We start from the raw sequence: 17,195 nt of genomic DNA, 5'->3' as shown, positions 1-17,195 counted from the left end.
GGTAGTTAGTTCCAGTGGTTATCATTCTCACTGTTAACATTTGAGCCTTATTTCTAATCTGAATTTATTTGCCTGTAACTTCTAGCTATTGGTTCTTGTTATGCCTTTCTCTGATAGATTTAAGTGACCTTTGGTACCTGGTATTTTCTCCCCAAGAAGGTACTTATACACTGTAGTTGTCACATCTCAATCATCTTTTTGATAAGCTTAAATAGATTGTTTTCTTTAAGGGTATCACTGTAAGGCATTTTCTTCAGCCCTCAAATCAGATTTTAACTTTTCTCTTCTCCTTCTCCAATTTTTCAGCATCCTTTTAAAATGTGAACATCAAAACTGTGTGCAGTATTCTAGATCTGTCTCACAAATGCTGTAGATGGAGGTAAAATGACCTCCTTACTCCTACTTTGCAACTCCTCTGCTATAGATATCCAAGGATTCCATTAGCAATTCTTTTTGCCATAGCATTGCTCTGGGAGCTCATGCTGAATTGCTTGTCAACTATGAACCCTACATCTTTTTCCAGAGTCACTACTTTCCAGGAAATAGTCCCCCATTCTCTAGGCAGAGTGATCATTCTTTGTTCCTCAATGTTTGACCTTCCATTTGGCGGTATTAAAAGGAATTTTGTTTGAATGGGCCCACTTTCCTAAGCAATCTAGATCACTCTGTATGACTGCTCTTGCCTCATTGTTATTTACCACTTCACCAATTGATGAGTCATTTGCAAATTATACCAGCAGTGATTTTACGTTTGCTTCCAGGTCATTGATAAAAATGCTGAATAGTATCAGGCCTAGTTTTGAAGCTTGTGGAACTTCACTAGAGATGCCTTTTTTTAGTGATGATTCCCCAGAGACAACCATTTTTTCAGATCTGTCATTCAACCAGTTCTTAATCCATTTAACATTTGCTTTATTGATATTAAATAGTGCTAATTTTAATGAGAATGTTGTGCAGTAACAAGTCAAATGCAATACAAAAGTTTTAAATGTATTACATCTACACAGTTACCTCTTTTAACGAAACTTGTAATCACATCAAAAATGAAATTGTTTTTTTCTACAAGACCTGTTTTCCATAAAACCATATTGACTGTCATTAATTATAGTTCCATCCTTCAGTTTTTAATGATTGAATACCATATAATTTTTTCCATTATTTTGCCCAGGATTGTTATAAGGCTAACTGGCCTATAATTACTTAGGTCATCCTAGTTTCCCTTTTGAGTATTGGCACAACATTAGCATACTTAATTCAACAAGAGCCAAGAGGCTCTTGCTCTTTGACTTCAAAACCTATGCAGTAAGTGTCTGTTATACTTTGGGTATTAAATTTAAGTGCTGCTAAATCCTGAAAAGTCACTTTGTAAAATTGTATTGCATTTCAATGATTTGCATAGCTGATTTGCTCAGTTTTCAAGTTAAAAGATGTTTTTGAGATTTTGACCTCTGCCCCAATCAGGGGTGTTTAGGTTGTGACTCGCTCGTCCTGCAAATATCATAGGCAGTTCAGTCCATGAGGCTCCTGGGCTTGACTATAACCCTTTCATCCTTTACTAGATTCTCTGTCTCCAGTTTTGCAAACAGTGTTGGGTTAGTGCTCAAGCTTACTCCATTGCAATCCTAACTTTTAAAACTGATTTGTGGTAGTAGTGAGCAAAATTTCTTTTCCACGTTCTCTCCTCTCCCTCCAAGGGGCTTTTATTTCCAGTTTTGTTCCATAAATGGGACGTCTTCCCATCCCCATCAAATGGAACAAACTGAAGGCAAGACAAGCTCTCCCTATGAAAAGACCCTCTTAGGAGTCTCAGAAGTGGAGCTCGGCCATAATTTCTTCCAGCTCCCAATCCCTGCTTTACAAGGGGAAGTCTGGGTGGCTTATTAGGGGCCTCAGCATCCCTGCATTGCAGCATCCCTACTGCTAGCTGAAAATCCTCAAGAGGTGCTTCTGCAGGAGATGGGACTTGGCAAACCAGACTGTCTGCACTTATCAAAGATACTTCAGGGATAAGTCCAAAAATCCTCTTTGGGTCCCATAAATCAAAATAAAACCTGAAAAGACCAAATAACATGAAGGGTTGGAGGAAGACCATAAAGCACTCCAGATTATTATATTCTTCCATTGTCATTTCGTTCCTCTCCAAAGATGAAGACCGCTCTTTCAGATTATAATCCAGAGACGGAGAAGCATGAGAGGTTCTTTCCTCTAGAAATTTTGAATGTCTTGGGAAGAAAATGGTTGTCACCACTGAATTCCAGCCAGAGAGGGAGGAGAAAATAAAGCCAAGGACAAATATCTCCCTTCCAAAACTAGGACAGAATTTTCCATCCCCTACATTCCATTTTCAGCGATCATTAGCAGAGGTCACTGCTGATCTTCACAACTACCCTGTCTCCTTTCATCCAATTCTACATCTGAGTTTATCTGTCTGACATCTCTTTGTACGTGGTGTTGTCGTGAACTAAACGTAGTTCAGAACTAACACAGAACACCTTATCTTCCCTCCTGTTAATGCCACCACCATCATCCACATCGTATTCAGGTCATTCCATTTCTTCCACCTTGACATCTCCAAAATCTGTCCTTTTCTTGCTATCCCTAGTGCTCAATCACTCATTTGGGACCTCATATCTCTCCTCAAATACTGTAACATCCTCCTTTGTGGCCTCCCATACACACATCCCCCATCAGTTCATACAAAATGCATCCAATAAAGTCCTTTTCCTTCTCTGTGCCTGGGAATGATTTGTAGGCATCATGGCCGATGCGGGTTTTAAAATTTACAGATTTTGGCAGGAAATTTTTTCCCATGTGTCAGGGACAAGAGGAAAGCAAAAAGATGCTTAAGGGAGAATTGGGCAATTGGTGATGGCTCTGTTGTCCGAGTGAATGTGGGGAGTGCCAATCAGGGAGCTAGCAGATCTAATAGATGGGGTGGGCTAAATGGTAAAGGGCATAAAAAAGGCAAAGACGAGGAGCTTGGGTCTGATGTATTTTAAAAAAAAGGGGAGCCAGATCAGTATTCCCTCTAATTTTTCCCACCCATGTGCGGAATGAATTTTGTTATGTGCACCAATATGGAGGTGATGTGTGACACATCACCTCCATATTGGTGCACATAACAAAATTTATGTGGTGGGGGTGGGGCTGAGGGGTTCGGAGTGTGTGTGGGGAGTGAGGGTTCTGGCTGGGGATGTGGGCTCTGGGATGGGGCCGGGGATGAGAGGCTCAGAGCTGGGGCAGATGGTTAGGGTGCGGAGGGGTGAGGGCTCCGGTTTCGGATGCAGGCTCTGGGATGGGGCCAGGGATGAGGGGCTCAAGGCTGGGGAAGAGGGTTGAGGTGTGGAGGGGGGTGAGGGCTCTCCAGCTGGGGGCATGGGCTCTGGGGTGGGGCTGGGGATGAGGGGTTCAGGGTGCAGGAGGGGGGCTCAGGGCTGGGGCAGAGAGTTGGGGTGCAAAGGTGGGTGAGGGGTCTGGGGTACAGTGGGGCTCCCTGGGGCTACGGTGGGGAGAGAGGACTCCTCTCCTCCCCTCTTACCCCCCAGCTCTCTCTCCCCTCTTACCCCCCAGCTCTCTCTCCCCACAGCAGCACCTGGGCTCCTATTTTTTTCTTTATTGCTCATTGCTTCCCAGATATCTCGCACTGAGGGAGAGGTTATGACTAGAATGGAAAATTAGTTATCTGATTACTTCCTTCCTTTAGGTGCTTCTACAATGGCCTCTTTTGGTGGGCGTGTCTTCAGTTAACAGAGTGGAATAAGAGATTAGTGTTAAGAAATGTATATTTGGAATTGAGTATTTCCTTTTAACTTTGCAAGGTCTTATCTAGAGAGAGAAAAGAGAGGGCATGCTATGTCCTGGAGCTTTGTGGACAAATCTGAACTGCCTCCAGTATTTGCAGATATTTCAGACTTGGAGAGAGGTCATTTTGAGAGGGGAAATCACCATTTTTTCCCCCTTTTCTATCTTCCAGTGATGCAACTCAAACCTGGGGCTTTGAAAGTCCTTCTTTTGAACTACTAGTAACCAGAATTCCGATTTCAGAATCTTTTTAATAATGAGAGGTTCTGTAAAATCTATCTTGCTGTCTCATATCTTTGTTGACTGTCATAAGCCAATAGAAGCAAAAAGTAGTTTGAAAACTTGTCATTGAATAGATACAAGAAGAACTGATGAATGCCGTTTTTGTTTAGCACCTTTTCAGAGCAGAACTGCACTATAAACAAAATTATAGACTTCATGAAGCAGGTATAGGTCTGAATTGTACAAGGAGGTGTGAAGATCTGATAATTTATGGAAGAAGTGAACATAGTTAAAGGACAAATAATTTAGTGCCACTAGGTGAATAATTTAAAAAAAAATCACAAGATTTAATTAAAAGAAAAGAAAAACATCCATAAGAAGCCATATTGGAGAAAACAGGATTTAATTTTGTAGTTTTTTTTTAAAATATATATATATATATTGCTAGTGTATTATTTACAATTATTCTTGTCGTAAAATTATCAATTTATAATTTAATTTCCAACATATAATTTGTTGTCTTATTTCAGATTGTAGAACTAGAGGGCAGTTTAATGCATTTTCATATCACTTCCGCGGAAGACGTTCTCTTGATTATAGCTTTCAGGAGGACAAGCCCTTAAAGAAAATGAAAATGCCCAAAACAGTGAGGTAAGGATTTTGTACTAAGTTACAGAAAAGATAACTGTCTTTTATAACTAGTGCAGCAATAGAGGCCTTCATCTGCTCACTCTCCCACAGAGATGTTGGAATCCTCTCAGATTCTGAAAGAGTCTGAAAGAAACAAGCTTTTACATACATTTTGTCATAGATTATTTATTTGTGTTTATATGTATAAACCTAAGACACTGTATCTTTCTCAACCAGAGCCCCAAAACAGTTGGGACAAAATTACTCTGACTACCCAAATCTATACCAGGGTATAATCGACTCTGTTACACATTAATGCTCTATCCAAACAATGCTTAAGACTCTGTACACTTCTTTTTTTAATCATAACAAATGTAAGGACTACCAGACTGTAGCTTTCACAAAACTGGTTTCTGAATCTGAAGTATTCAGTTACATGTTTACAAGGTGGGCTAGTATGTATGAAGGGCCTTGTGCTTTAGCTAATATAACATTCTGCTAGCAAGGGCTCCGATTTTAAAAGTAAAATTCTGATCAAGCCACTGTTCAGGGCCCTTTGATTCATTTCTTTCACAAGCCCGAAAGTGAATGAGCCAAGAGAGTGATCCTAGTCTTCTCCAGGACACCCTTCTCCCTCAGGGTCAGTTGGAAGTTCTTCTTATGAAACAAGAACACTGGGTAGGACAAAATGTGTAGTGTGACCACACTTTGAGTATATAGCGTATAGTTGTATGCCAACTCTTATATAACATGAACAAAGGATACAGACAGAAATTTGCAGTTTATTTATTTGATTTTTATAACCACGAAAAAGTGCCTATCCCTGGTTCTCGGCTCCCTTGACAATCTCTTTAAATATATACAACATACACATTAAATAAACTATCTTTCCTCAATTGCTACCAGAACATAAAATTGTGGCCCCCAGCAAATAACTAATAAAAATGTAATTGCTCCAACAGAATATCCACTAGTGTTCTTTTCCATTTTCTAGCCCCATAAATCCCCCCCCACCCCCAGCCAGGGAGGAAAGGTGGGCCTGCATAGGCTTCCTGAAGGTAATGAACTAGGGATGTTATGGGGAGCCGATTCCAAAAGTAAAAAACCCTTAAGGAGAATGTGTCCCGCCATCACCTTTTATTTTATATCAGTATGGCTCTAGCTCAGGTCCTTGTGCTGACCATAATTGTGGAAGTATGACATGAGGAGAAAGGTTTAAAAATGTTTAATTTAATCCAGCAGTTGTTTGGTATAGAGACCTATTGCTATGTTATAAGAGATACAAAGAGAAAGATATCCTTGAAGTAAAAGTTGCATCTTGACTTAATGAGTCCAGCATATTCCAGTGTCCTAATAATAGTGTTATGCACTCACAAGGACCTCAAGTGCTGTATAGGGTCAAGATGAAGATAGTCCCTACATACAAAGAATTTATAATCTAGAAGGCAGGATACGCTTGGAAGTGCATATAAGGTAACAACTCAGAGGGTATTTACTTGGCTTACTTTGTGTGAGTATTATGAAATGAGTGAACTGGAGGGCTTCTGTGGTGACTCAGAGAAATCTGAGCCTCTGCTGTCAAATTTTGCATTAGTAAAATACAAGGCTATACACACAAAACCACGTGTTCTTACAGCAAACAAAACATTTTATTGCTGCTTCTACATGTCTGATGAATTATAAACAACATTGAACAAAATTCATGTGTGGAATAACTCCACTGAGAGTAACGAAGTTACACCAGGAGTGAATTTATTGCACAACATTTCAGCCATTTTAACAACTTATATATACATTTAATAACACTAAGGAAGAGTAGGAATAAAAAATGCTTAACAAACACTGTAACTTTCACTTTGACTGTTAAAAGTTGCCCTGAAGTAGCAGAGCATTGTAGATTATGGTTCTCCTTCCCAAGTGAACTTTTACCAACTTTTCCAAATTTCCATAGCATAAACAATAATATACAGCAAACCATCTTTGTCACATATTTATAAAGCTATAAAGAAGTTAAATCCCATAAAAATTAAAGTGAAAAGAAAACATCAGTTTCTCCTACCCTGGTAACAAAGAGAATCTTTTGAACTTTTTTAGTTAGAACAGAAATATCAATAGGGAGGAATTTCCCAGATTACTAAGTGAGAGATGTAGAAACTACATATACAGATGAGATGCAAGGGCTATATTCATACTTGATGTAAAAATTGTATTACTACAGAGATGCCTCTGGCATCAGCAACCCTCAAACAGGAATGTTTGGCATACCCTGCTACATGAGCCCTGAGTGCTTCATGTGGTAAATTGTTTAATAATTAATACTATCTCTATTTTTACTCAGTGTTTTATGAAATCTGTCTAGATGATATAATTAATACTGACTATGTCAATTTTCTCTGATGACTTTACACAATATTTTCATTGAAGATTGAACTGATTAAAATGATTTTGGAATGTAAGTTTGCCAAATGTCAGTTGCAATAGGCAATAGACAAGTGGCTCCCCATTATTCTGTACTGTAAAAACACTATTGACTTCAAATGTTTATTAAATTGGAAACAGGCAAGTAGTAAACCAACTTGTTCCATTTTCAAAGACTGAGGTTTTAAGCATAGATGCTTTTTCTGACGTCTATTCATGGAAGAAACTTAAAGTGAGTCCAAACACAGTGCTGATTACAATTACACACGTAAATCAGTAGTATTCTTTCATTCTGAATTATTGTTGGATGTTTAGCTTAACTGCTTCATTGGTTCTTTTCTCTGTGAATAGTAGGCAATGCCATGAAAATGGTATTGACTAACAACTTTTTCTGTCCCCTAACATAGTAGACATAACACTTTTAAGACTGATGCATTCTGTCCTCAAAAATTCCTGCCCCTGCTGGTATAAGGAGTAATACATTAATCTACCCTGACCCTGAGACTATATCCTGCTACAATGGCACTGGTGTTATGTTGTTCTTCATAAAACTCATACAACCAGCTGCCTATACTTAATTTATTCATAATTTACATATTGGATAGCCCCTATGCAAATAGCCTGTCTATTGAAAATTTATTGGGTGAATATCCTGATCTATTTTCCTCTTGTTGCAGTTCTACAAAACAGGGTAAACATTTTAATGATTCCACTTCAGCATCTGATGAACATATAAAATTACCTGTGGTGAATGACTTCAGAGAATTTGTTTTAGAAATGCAAAAGACCATTAAAAGTCTCAGAAATCAGGTAAGAAGATGTAATGAACAATTTCTAATCTTAAATTTAATTTAAATCATTTTAAACTTTAAACAGCATATTTACAAAGAATATTGATCTTTCTGTGGCCTTAAATATATAGACTTCCCTTGCATTTCTCAATCCAAAATTTATCTTGTAATCTTTTGACAAAATGGAACACAGAGCATAGTGTACATATTGTTTATTTTTGCATATTTTGTTAATCTTATTTAAAACAAAGATTATACAGTTTGTCTTTGTTGATTTCTGTCACCAAAACCTTGTGTAAGCAATGCATTCCACGTATGTATGGAACTCTTTATGGAATTAGCTTTTTCCTTCATGCTTAGACATGGAATTTATAGAATCTGGGTTTACGGTTTGCATCTGAGTAAAATGTGTTGATTGAGTCATATCTGTGATAAACTATGCAATTGTTATGAAATAATGTGGTATGTGCCAAATTGTAATTGTAAATAATTATACCCAGGATTCAGATCTTTTTGAAAAGACTTTTACAGTGTGACATAAATTAAATCTCTTAATAATCAGACTAACTAAATTAGCCATAATAGTAGCCACTCAAAAAAGGTATTATTTATGCACAAGATATTCTACATATCAGAGAACTCCCAAAGTTGGATTTAAGGAATGAAGTTCCTTCAAAAGTAACTCCACATTAAATGTACTGGATATGTTAGTGATTTCTAAGCATATATTTGTCTGGACTGTAGTTTGACCTCCCGGTTCTCAGGTGCAATTTACACCCACAGTGTGTATCTATAATCTAGGTAATTCAGCTACTCAAACTTGGAGTTGAATGACCAAAATTCAGGTACAAATTACACTGCAAAAGGAAGTTCACCAATTTGGAATTTTCACCTTATTATATCACAAGCATGTTCAGAAATAACTAACGTTATTATCTAAATATAGTTTAGGTCTAAATCAGAACTCCAGATCTGAACATCTTACAGCTTTGGACAAGTTTGGATTTGGATCTGAACTGTACAGCCATAGATAATTTGTAAATTGGAGCCCAAAACAGTATAAGTTCAGATGACTCTGGCATATATTTTCAACCTTACTGTCGTCATTCTGCATGCAAGTGTAGTTTCTAAGGATGAGTATCTATTTCCCAATAAATGTCTAAAGTTTTTTTTTTTTGTAATACAGAAATTGGTATGGAGGAGGTTTGGTATCATGTAAATGGACCTTCTTACCTCAAACTCTAGCAAATTAAAAATGCTGTAAGGAAGGTCTCATATTTCCATCAGTAGAAGTGGCTGCGCAATTGTTCTCCAAAATATAAACATTCATTTGGAAAAATAAAACCACTCTTGGCCATTTATGGTTTAATATTTTGTATCAATAATTACTTTTACACTCACACAAACACTGTAGCCAGTAGCAAGTTATCATCATACAATTTAAGTCATTGCATTAGTTCCTAGAGCACCCGACTAAAACCTTTTAAAAAAAATCATCTTAACATTTAAATTTTCTCTTTAGATGGTAATCTAATCTTTATTATAAAAAATACTTGTTAATAAGTACATTTTAATGTAAGTTATATAACTTTGACATGTGGCTACAATACTGAGGAAATCAGAATTATGGTGCAATTGTCATTCGCAAACCATTGTCAGGAGCAAACTACCTTTTTGAGAGAGGATACAGAATACTATGGGCTGGCCAAGCACCATTCAGCATTTCCATTCCCAAACGAGAGATTGTCTTTTGGCTGGTTCTACTACTGGTGCAATTAAGGGTTTGTCTACACTGTACAAATCTTATGGTGGTGTGTAGAGTACATACACTTCACACAGCCTATCATAGGTATAAACAGTTGATTGTGAGGCACTGCTTAGGCAAGTAGTGTACAGACATGCCAGAACCTTCGGGAATGGTAGAGAACCCCCAAGCAGTGCCTCTACCATCTACATTGCTATTTTTAGCAGTGTGGTATCCCACTAGTGGAGCCTTTCCCCATCACCGGAGCCTTTCACTGACAAGTGTACCTACACATTACATGTGGACGCAGCATGTTTTTCACTGCAGTATGTAGCTTCACATATAGTGCTGGTATCCTACATGCCACTGCTAGTGTGGACAAGGCCTAAAAGATACCTGGATGGGCTCTGAGTTGTGCCCTTCTATCTATGGTTCCAAAGGATCATTCTGACAGCTGAGTGTTGCTGCAGTACACGGGGTCTCCAGGTACACTCCCCTGCCTTAGGTAGACAGATGAACTAGTTTTATGACTCCTTGGCATCATTAGAATGGTTACGGAAGTCAATAAGAGTGGAGAAGTTACAGATGCTTTCAAAGTGGCCATTTATTCAGTATTCTACAGCTGACTAATCTAATCTTCCATTTCCTTATGGCAGTCTTCTGAGTTTAGTTTTCTCTCTCTACATTTGTTATCTTTTTTTGTTTGCTCACGTGTTTGTAGGTGTGTATTTCAAGGGTAAGAAAGAAAATATGTTTGTGGTTAGTCTTCTCTTGTAGAGACTCTTTCTATATGTGCTGCTTGCCTCCAGCCTTTTAGTTTTTCAACAGTTATATTGAGTAGAGTTGACCAAAAAAGGGGAATCCCTTTCTGCATTTTTGAGGAAAAGTTTTGTCCCCAAATTGGGACAAAACGTCAAAAATATAAAAAAATTAATGGAAAGGGATTTCAAGAAAAGTCCACTTAGAAAGAACCAAACTGGAATATTTTGGCTTCCCAGCTGCTCTCAGAGAATGTCCTTGTTATTTTTGCTTGTGAAATTGACACGAGCCTGCCAGTGTGGCGATCAGAGAGGTAGAAAACCCAGTCGCGTTGCCTCCCTGCCAACCCCAGAGCTTCAGGAGGCTCTGTGCCTCTCCATCACCTGGAGTTGGGAATGTGGGGGGGAAGCAGAGTCCCCTGGCTCTGGGCTTCTCCATCCCCTGGATCTCGGGGGTGGAGAGGCAGAGCAACTGAGGGTTGTGCCTCTCTATCTCCTGGAACTGGGGGGAGTCATAGCTCCCTGTGCTCTGCTGTGTTTCAGCCAAAGTTTTGTTGAATCTGTAATAGATGAAGTGAAACATTTCACCACACCCAATCTCCAGTATATCTGACCAGATCAAAAACTGAGTAATCAGCCAGATGCACCCATATAAATATTGTTAGGGGATTGTATATAAGGTTAAGGACATACCGTCAGCAGGAAAAGCTTTACTTTGGTTCAATTAATCACTTACGTTTTTTCTGTCTTCAGATAAAGAAACTGGAATCACGTCTCAGTAGAACTGATTGCACTGATGAAAAGGGTAAATCGTACTCCAGCAATGAAACCTGGAAAAGAGACCCTTGTACTATGTGTGAATGCAAAGTGAGTATGCTGGAATCCATTTTCAATGTTTAAGCCATATTGTGATTTGTTTTTGAGATGCAGCTTCTGATGATGATGTACTCACAATTTTGTAGGTTCTAGTCATTATTGGTTCAATCTGTACCTGTAGTTAGTTGCTGGGGAAATTGACACCATTCAGACATCCATCTATCTAACAGTACTTACAAATCTAATAATTAGACATCTACATAATCTAATTTCCATCATTTGGCTGGTGTTAAATTGTACTTGCAGAATTGTGGGTAAAAAGGGGGAGGCCCAGAAGAAGCCTTTCCAAAAGCAGCCTTTTATAGAACGTAAAAATTGGTAAAAGATACCAAAGATACCAAAATTTTAATATTTGCCTTGTTTTTTACCTGTAGTGAAAGAAATAAAATAATGTAATGTAGGGAGAAAAAGCTTTGGCTTTGTGGGATCCCTGAACTTTAGATGATAAATCAATATATAACCTTTAAATTGTATTATTAATCATGTTTCGTCTGGTAATGCCTAAGGACTAAGCAAGAATATAGCCCCATTGTGCTAGGTGCTATACAGTAGATAAGAACTTACAGTCTAAATCAAGGGTGGGCAAACTTTTTGGCCCAAGGCGAATAGAAACTGTATGATGGGCCATGAATGCTTACAAAATTAGGGTTGGGGTGCGTGAAGGGGTGAGGGCTCTGGTTGGGGGTGTGGGCTCCAGAGTGGGGCCAGAAATGAGGAGCTCAGAGTGTGAGACAAGCTCGGGGCTGGGGCAGGGGAGTGGAGTGAGGGGTTCGGAAGGGAGGGGGATCAGGGCTGGGGCAGGGGGTTGGGGCATTGGAAGAGGCTCAAGGGTGCAAGTTCCAGGTGGCGCTTACCTCAAGCAGCTCCCGAAAGCAATGGCATGTCCCTCTCTGGCTCCTACACGAGGCATGGCTCTGCACACTGCCCCATCCGCAGGGACCGCCACTGCAGCTCACATTGGCTGCAGTTCCTGGCCAATGGGAACTGCAGGGGCGGCACTTGGGGCGGGGGCATTGTGCAAAGCAGAGGCCCCTGGCTAATCCTATGCGTAGGAGCCGGAGGGGAGACCATGCTGCTGCTTCCGGGAGCCCTGTGGCGCGGTCCCTGACCCTGCTCCCCAGCTGGAGCGCCAGAGCGGCGCAAGCCCCGCTCCCCAGTGGGAGATCGAGGGCCAGATTAAAACAGCTGGTGGGCTGGATCCGGCCCTCAGGCCGTAGTTTTCCCACCCCTGGTCTAAATAGGGAAGACAGACACATGGTGGGATAAAGGAGTATAACATACAAGCAGAGTTGTTAATAATATGCAGCACAAGGTCATAAAATCATAGAATCATAGGCCTGGAAAGGACCTTGAGAGGTCATCTAGTCCAGTCCCTGGCACTCATGACAGAACTAAGTATTATCTACACCATCCTTGGCAGGTATTTGTGTAACCTGTTCTTAAAAATCTCCAATGATGGAGATTCCACAACCTCCCTAGGCAGTTTATTCCAGTGTAATTAACTACCCTGACAGTTAGGAACTATTTCCTAAAGTTCAACTTAAAGTGCCTGTGGTGCAATTGAAGCCCATTGCTTTTTGTCCTATCCTCAGAGGTTAAGGAGACTAATTTTACTCCCTCCTCCTTGTAACAATCTTTTGAAAACTGTTATCAAGTTCCCTTTCAGTCTTCTCTTCTCCAGAATAAACAAACCCAATTTTTTCAGTCTTCCCTCATAGGTCATGTTTTTTTAGACCTTTAATCATTTTTGTTGCTCTTCTCTGGACTTTCTCCAATTAGCACACATCTTTCCTGAAATGTGGCACCCAGAACTGAACACAATCCTCTAATTGAGGCCTAATCAGCCCGGAGTACAGCAGAAGAATTACTTCTCGTATCTTGTTTACAACACTGCTGCTAATACATCCCAGAATTATGTTTACTTTTTTTGCAACAGTGTTATACTATTGACTCATATTTAGCTTGTGATCCACTATGACCCATAATCCTTCCTATGCAGTCATTTCCCATTTTGTATGTGTGCAACTGATTGTTCCTTTTCCAAGTGGAGTACTTTGCATTTGTCCTTATTGAATTTAATCCTATTTTCATGTTAGTTCAATGGGTTTTTTAGATGGGTTTGGTTAAGAAGTGATAAGCTAAATGGGGGTGGGGGAAATGAAAGGGGAGAAGACATTGAAGGGAAGTGTTAGTGAGAGGAGCAAGGTAGGGAAGAAGAGGGTAGGAGGGACAGGTGTGGACTGACACTGTGAGAGAGGGGAAGAAAGTATTAGAGCAAACTGCCATTAAAAAAGTTGTCATATAAGGTGCTTTCTTCTAGATTCAAATTTTAAAAACCTCAAAACAAACCATGATACATTCAGAATTTGTCCCAAAACCTTAGAAAGAATGGCTGGGAATACATTCCTGAATAATGTAAATACCATATCTCTTATTTTGTAGACAAAGCTAAATAATGTGTTAAACTGTTGTTATATTTTTGCTAATACAGGTTGGTCAGATTACCTGTTTTGTAGAATCATGTCCACCAACTGATTGCTCTACACCGGTGAAGGTCAAAGGAGTTTGCTGTCCAGTCTGTTTAAAACAAACTATTAGCAAGGAAAAGAAGCCATAAATCTCCTCTAAGAATTTAAGATGTGTCCTCTTCAAATCATAACGATGCCTGCTGATGGCAAATACAGGTAACCAGAAGCTTAAAACAACAGCAAGAAATCAAGATTTTACATGACAACATTCTAATGGTGCTGTAACAGTATAAGATGATGTATTATTTTATTATTTTCCCATAAAAAGAAAACCACAATGCAAAAATGTTGAAAGGGAAATAAACAGGTCAAGATAATTTTGTGTTAAGATTCTCAGGTTAGACAAACCGAATCTGGTGCTACTTCAAAAGGACACTGTCAAGTAGTTTTAGGCACCCAAACTGACTTACCTTAAAATGTTTACATTATAAAATCAGAACATCTCCCATTTATGAGAAATAAGCACAATAAAAATATTTACTTTTTTTTTCAGTATTAGTGTGACTTGATGTTCAGTGCTCTGCCAATAAAGTCAGAAGAAGAAAAGCTAGAATAAAAGCTTAATAAAAACTATGTTCAGAGCTGTGCTAATACAAGGGCAATTTCTGCAAGCCATCTGTGCATTTGGATTGCTTAGTCAATTATTCCGGCATATAGACAATGAAGTAAAAACAAAAAAAATCTGTAGCATTTCAACCTCTCTTTAATTGAAGAGGAAAATGAAGCAGTGTTTGACAAATTGAAGAGCATAAAATTGCTAGGGAATGAGAAACAAACATCAAGTTTCTAGGAAGGTATTAAAACAATGTGTATTACAAAAGTGTTTGACAGTGTCCCTTGAATGTTATTCCTCACTTTAGGAAGCAGTACATGACTCATAAGTAGCATTTGATATTAAAATTAATATAATATTTTTTGTCAAAATATATGTAATTGCTTGGCTACTTTTTAGATTCATTTATTTTAAATCAGTGTAAAGTGACCATCCAAAGTCCAGTTTGCAAGCATGCTTCTCTCCATCTCAAACGTGCTCACACGTATAGTTGCTAAGGCCCTGTTTTGAAAATGTGAAAACATCACATGCCATTTTGCATACAAAGATAGCTACTGATTCATTGTACATATTGTCAGTAGACATATGTTCCTGAGTGTATTATGGCACTGATTGTTTATGAAAAGAACGATCAAAATGAAGCATTAACCATTAATTGTGGATTGACTACTCCTTTTTACTTTTTTCTGACAAGGTATTTGAGTTTAAAGGTTTTCTCCATTTTTCAGCTAGTACATGCATACTTATAACTGAGTCCCTTTATATGACTCATGTTAAAAATGATCCTCCAGTGAACTTCACTCCTCACATAATTCATTTTTTAGCACTATAGAATATATGTCTATGTCAATGCAGTGTATGTGTTAGCACACCAATTCTTCACCTTTTTAACAGGCATATGTTATTACATTCAGTGAAAGACAACTATCATACCTCATTTTACAGTTTTGTTTTTCATTTATAGTGCATCTTCTGAAAAAATCCCTAATTTCCTACAATTCAGGGCTTAGTCCTGCAGTCCTAATGCACAACTCCTACTGAAGTTATTGAATTCTCTGGATTCTGAGTTAATTGTTAGGATTTAGGAATCAGGGATTTAGGGATTAATGAAATCTGCACAAATGTAAACATTAAAGAGACAAAGTGGGTGAGGTAATATCTTTTACTGGACCAACTTCTGTTGGTGAGAGAGACAAGCAACATGTAAATTTGCATAGTAAATCACATTTGTGTGTAATAGCTAATCTATAGCAACAATGCCATTTCCACTATAATATTTTGGCACATAATTTCCCTGGTTAGTAGCTTTAATGTTCTGTAATTTGATAACTACATACTACGACACTGCTTTCAAACTTTGGTATATATGACAAACTTACTACAATGACTTGTTTGACAGTGTAGTAAGAGTAATATGTACATGTGTGTGGGATGTTAAGCAAAGATGTATGTTAGAGGTACATGGGGTATTTTTAAGAATATTTCAATTGATTTTTTATATATAAAGTTTTGACTTATATAACCTATTTTAATATTTTTAGAAACTGTGTGGAAAGCATGTTTGGGTATCATATGGTATCTAGGGCTTCACATTCCATCCCCTTTTTTTGATACTCTAGTACTTTGTTCTGTTTTCTTGAGAGTCCAAATCACACAGTCACCCTGGAAGCCCTATGCACATGGAACTCCTATTGACCTACAATAAGAATTCCTCAAGAGAAAGGCTTGCAGAACCAAATCAAATATCATAATTTAAGTATGTATATGGTTATATAGACCAGTAAAAAAAAAAAAAGTGCTTCCAATGGGTTATTAATTTCATCCTCCCCCCACACACACATTTATATGAATTAAATATCCTTAGAATTTCAGATCATAGCAGAAGAGCTTTTCCATTTATACACTATATAACAGTACCATGTATCTCATTCCCCCGCTCCCTGCCGCAGAATAAAGTGAATATCTGTTGTTCTTTGTTCAATGTTTACTCATACAGTATATAAAAAGATTCTGAAATAACTCGTGAAATGCTTATACCGCTGTCATCTTGAGTTATTTTACATAAACATAAAGAAAAAGCAGATCCTCACCAACAATTTTAAATGTAATAAGCAATCAAGAATTGTATAAATTTACTTTTATTACAGTGTCTGCAGATTCAGCACCGACATTAACATTTCTGAAACAGTGGCCAGTGGCTGCATGATCATTTCCTCAGTATCCACTGTGAGAATATTGCTGTAATATGTTGCAAATTGTGCATATTTATTTACTTTTTAAAACTGTTACCAAAAGCAGTCTTTGTTATTTTTATTGTAATCAGTAAATTTACCAAAGAACTGTTTGCACTGTGTAATGAATGCTTCTCAGTTGAAATAAATGGGCCACATTTCCAAGTATTCTACTTGTTAATTTCTTGAAGCTGCAGTGTGTATGTTTTTTATCAGTCAGACCAACGATTTCCTCGAAGAAGCTTAGTATTAACCCTCCATATCAATTAGTGGGATAAGTAAATGTCAATTTAATAAAGTTATAGATTTGTATTTAGGTGGTGAAAGTATATATTTACCATTTACTCCTTGCAGGGAGGGAGGACAGAGGGTAAAGACCGGATCAGGGAAGGAATTAGTTATTAGCAGCTGGACACTTTACAGCTTCCCAGTCTGGTCCTTTCTCAGGAAAAAAAATTGAAAGTTTTTTTGGTATTAACCTTTCTTCACTCTAAGTAAATTGCACAGAGATATTAAGGACACTTGGAGACCTCATATCACCTACCCATGCCTCATTCCAGCACAATTCCTTCAGTCTCCCTATCACCTTCAAAATGAGAGCACTGTCACTTTCCTATCTCCCTTTTCTGCAATTAGAAGAGGT

At 38.2% G+C, this 17,195-nt stretch overlaps 1 protein-coding gene across 1 annotated transcript in view; it reads left to right on the top strand.

Moving 5' to 3' along the window:
- The window catches only part of PXDN (peroxidasin), a 102,769-nt gene extending 86,049 nt beyond the window's left edge, over positions 1 to 16,720 (top strand). Inside the window, exons 18-21 of the mRNA XM_034766414.1 lie at positions 4,554 to 4,674; positions 7,749 to 7,881; positions 11,118 to 11,231; positions 13,732 to 16,720. Coding sequence (XP_034622305.1) covers positions 4,554 to 4,674; positions 7,749 to 7,881; positions 11,118 to 11,231; positions 13,732 to 13,857 — 494 coding nt within the window. The 3' untranslated portion in view covers positions 13,858 to 16,720. The remainder of the gene's footprint in view (positions 1 to 4,553; positions 4,675 to 7,748; positions 7,882 to 11,117; positions 11,232 to 13,731) is intronic.
- Positions 16,721 to 17,195: the final 475 nt, after the last annotated feature.

Source organism: Trachemys scripta, chromosome 3 (assembly GCF_013100865.1).
Source record: "Trachemys scripta elegans isolate TJP31775 chromosome 3, CAS_Tse_1.0, whole genome shotgun sequence".
Taxonomy (NCBI): Eukaryota; Metazoa; Chordata; order Testudines; family Emydidae; genus Trachemys; species Trachemys scripta.
This window is presented reverse-complemented; position numbering and strand designations above follow the sequence as displayed.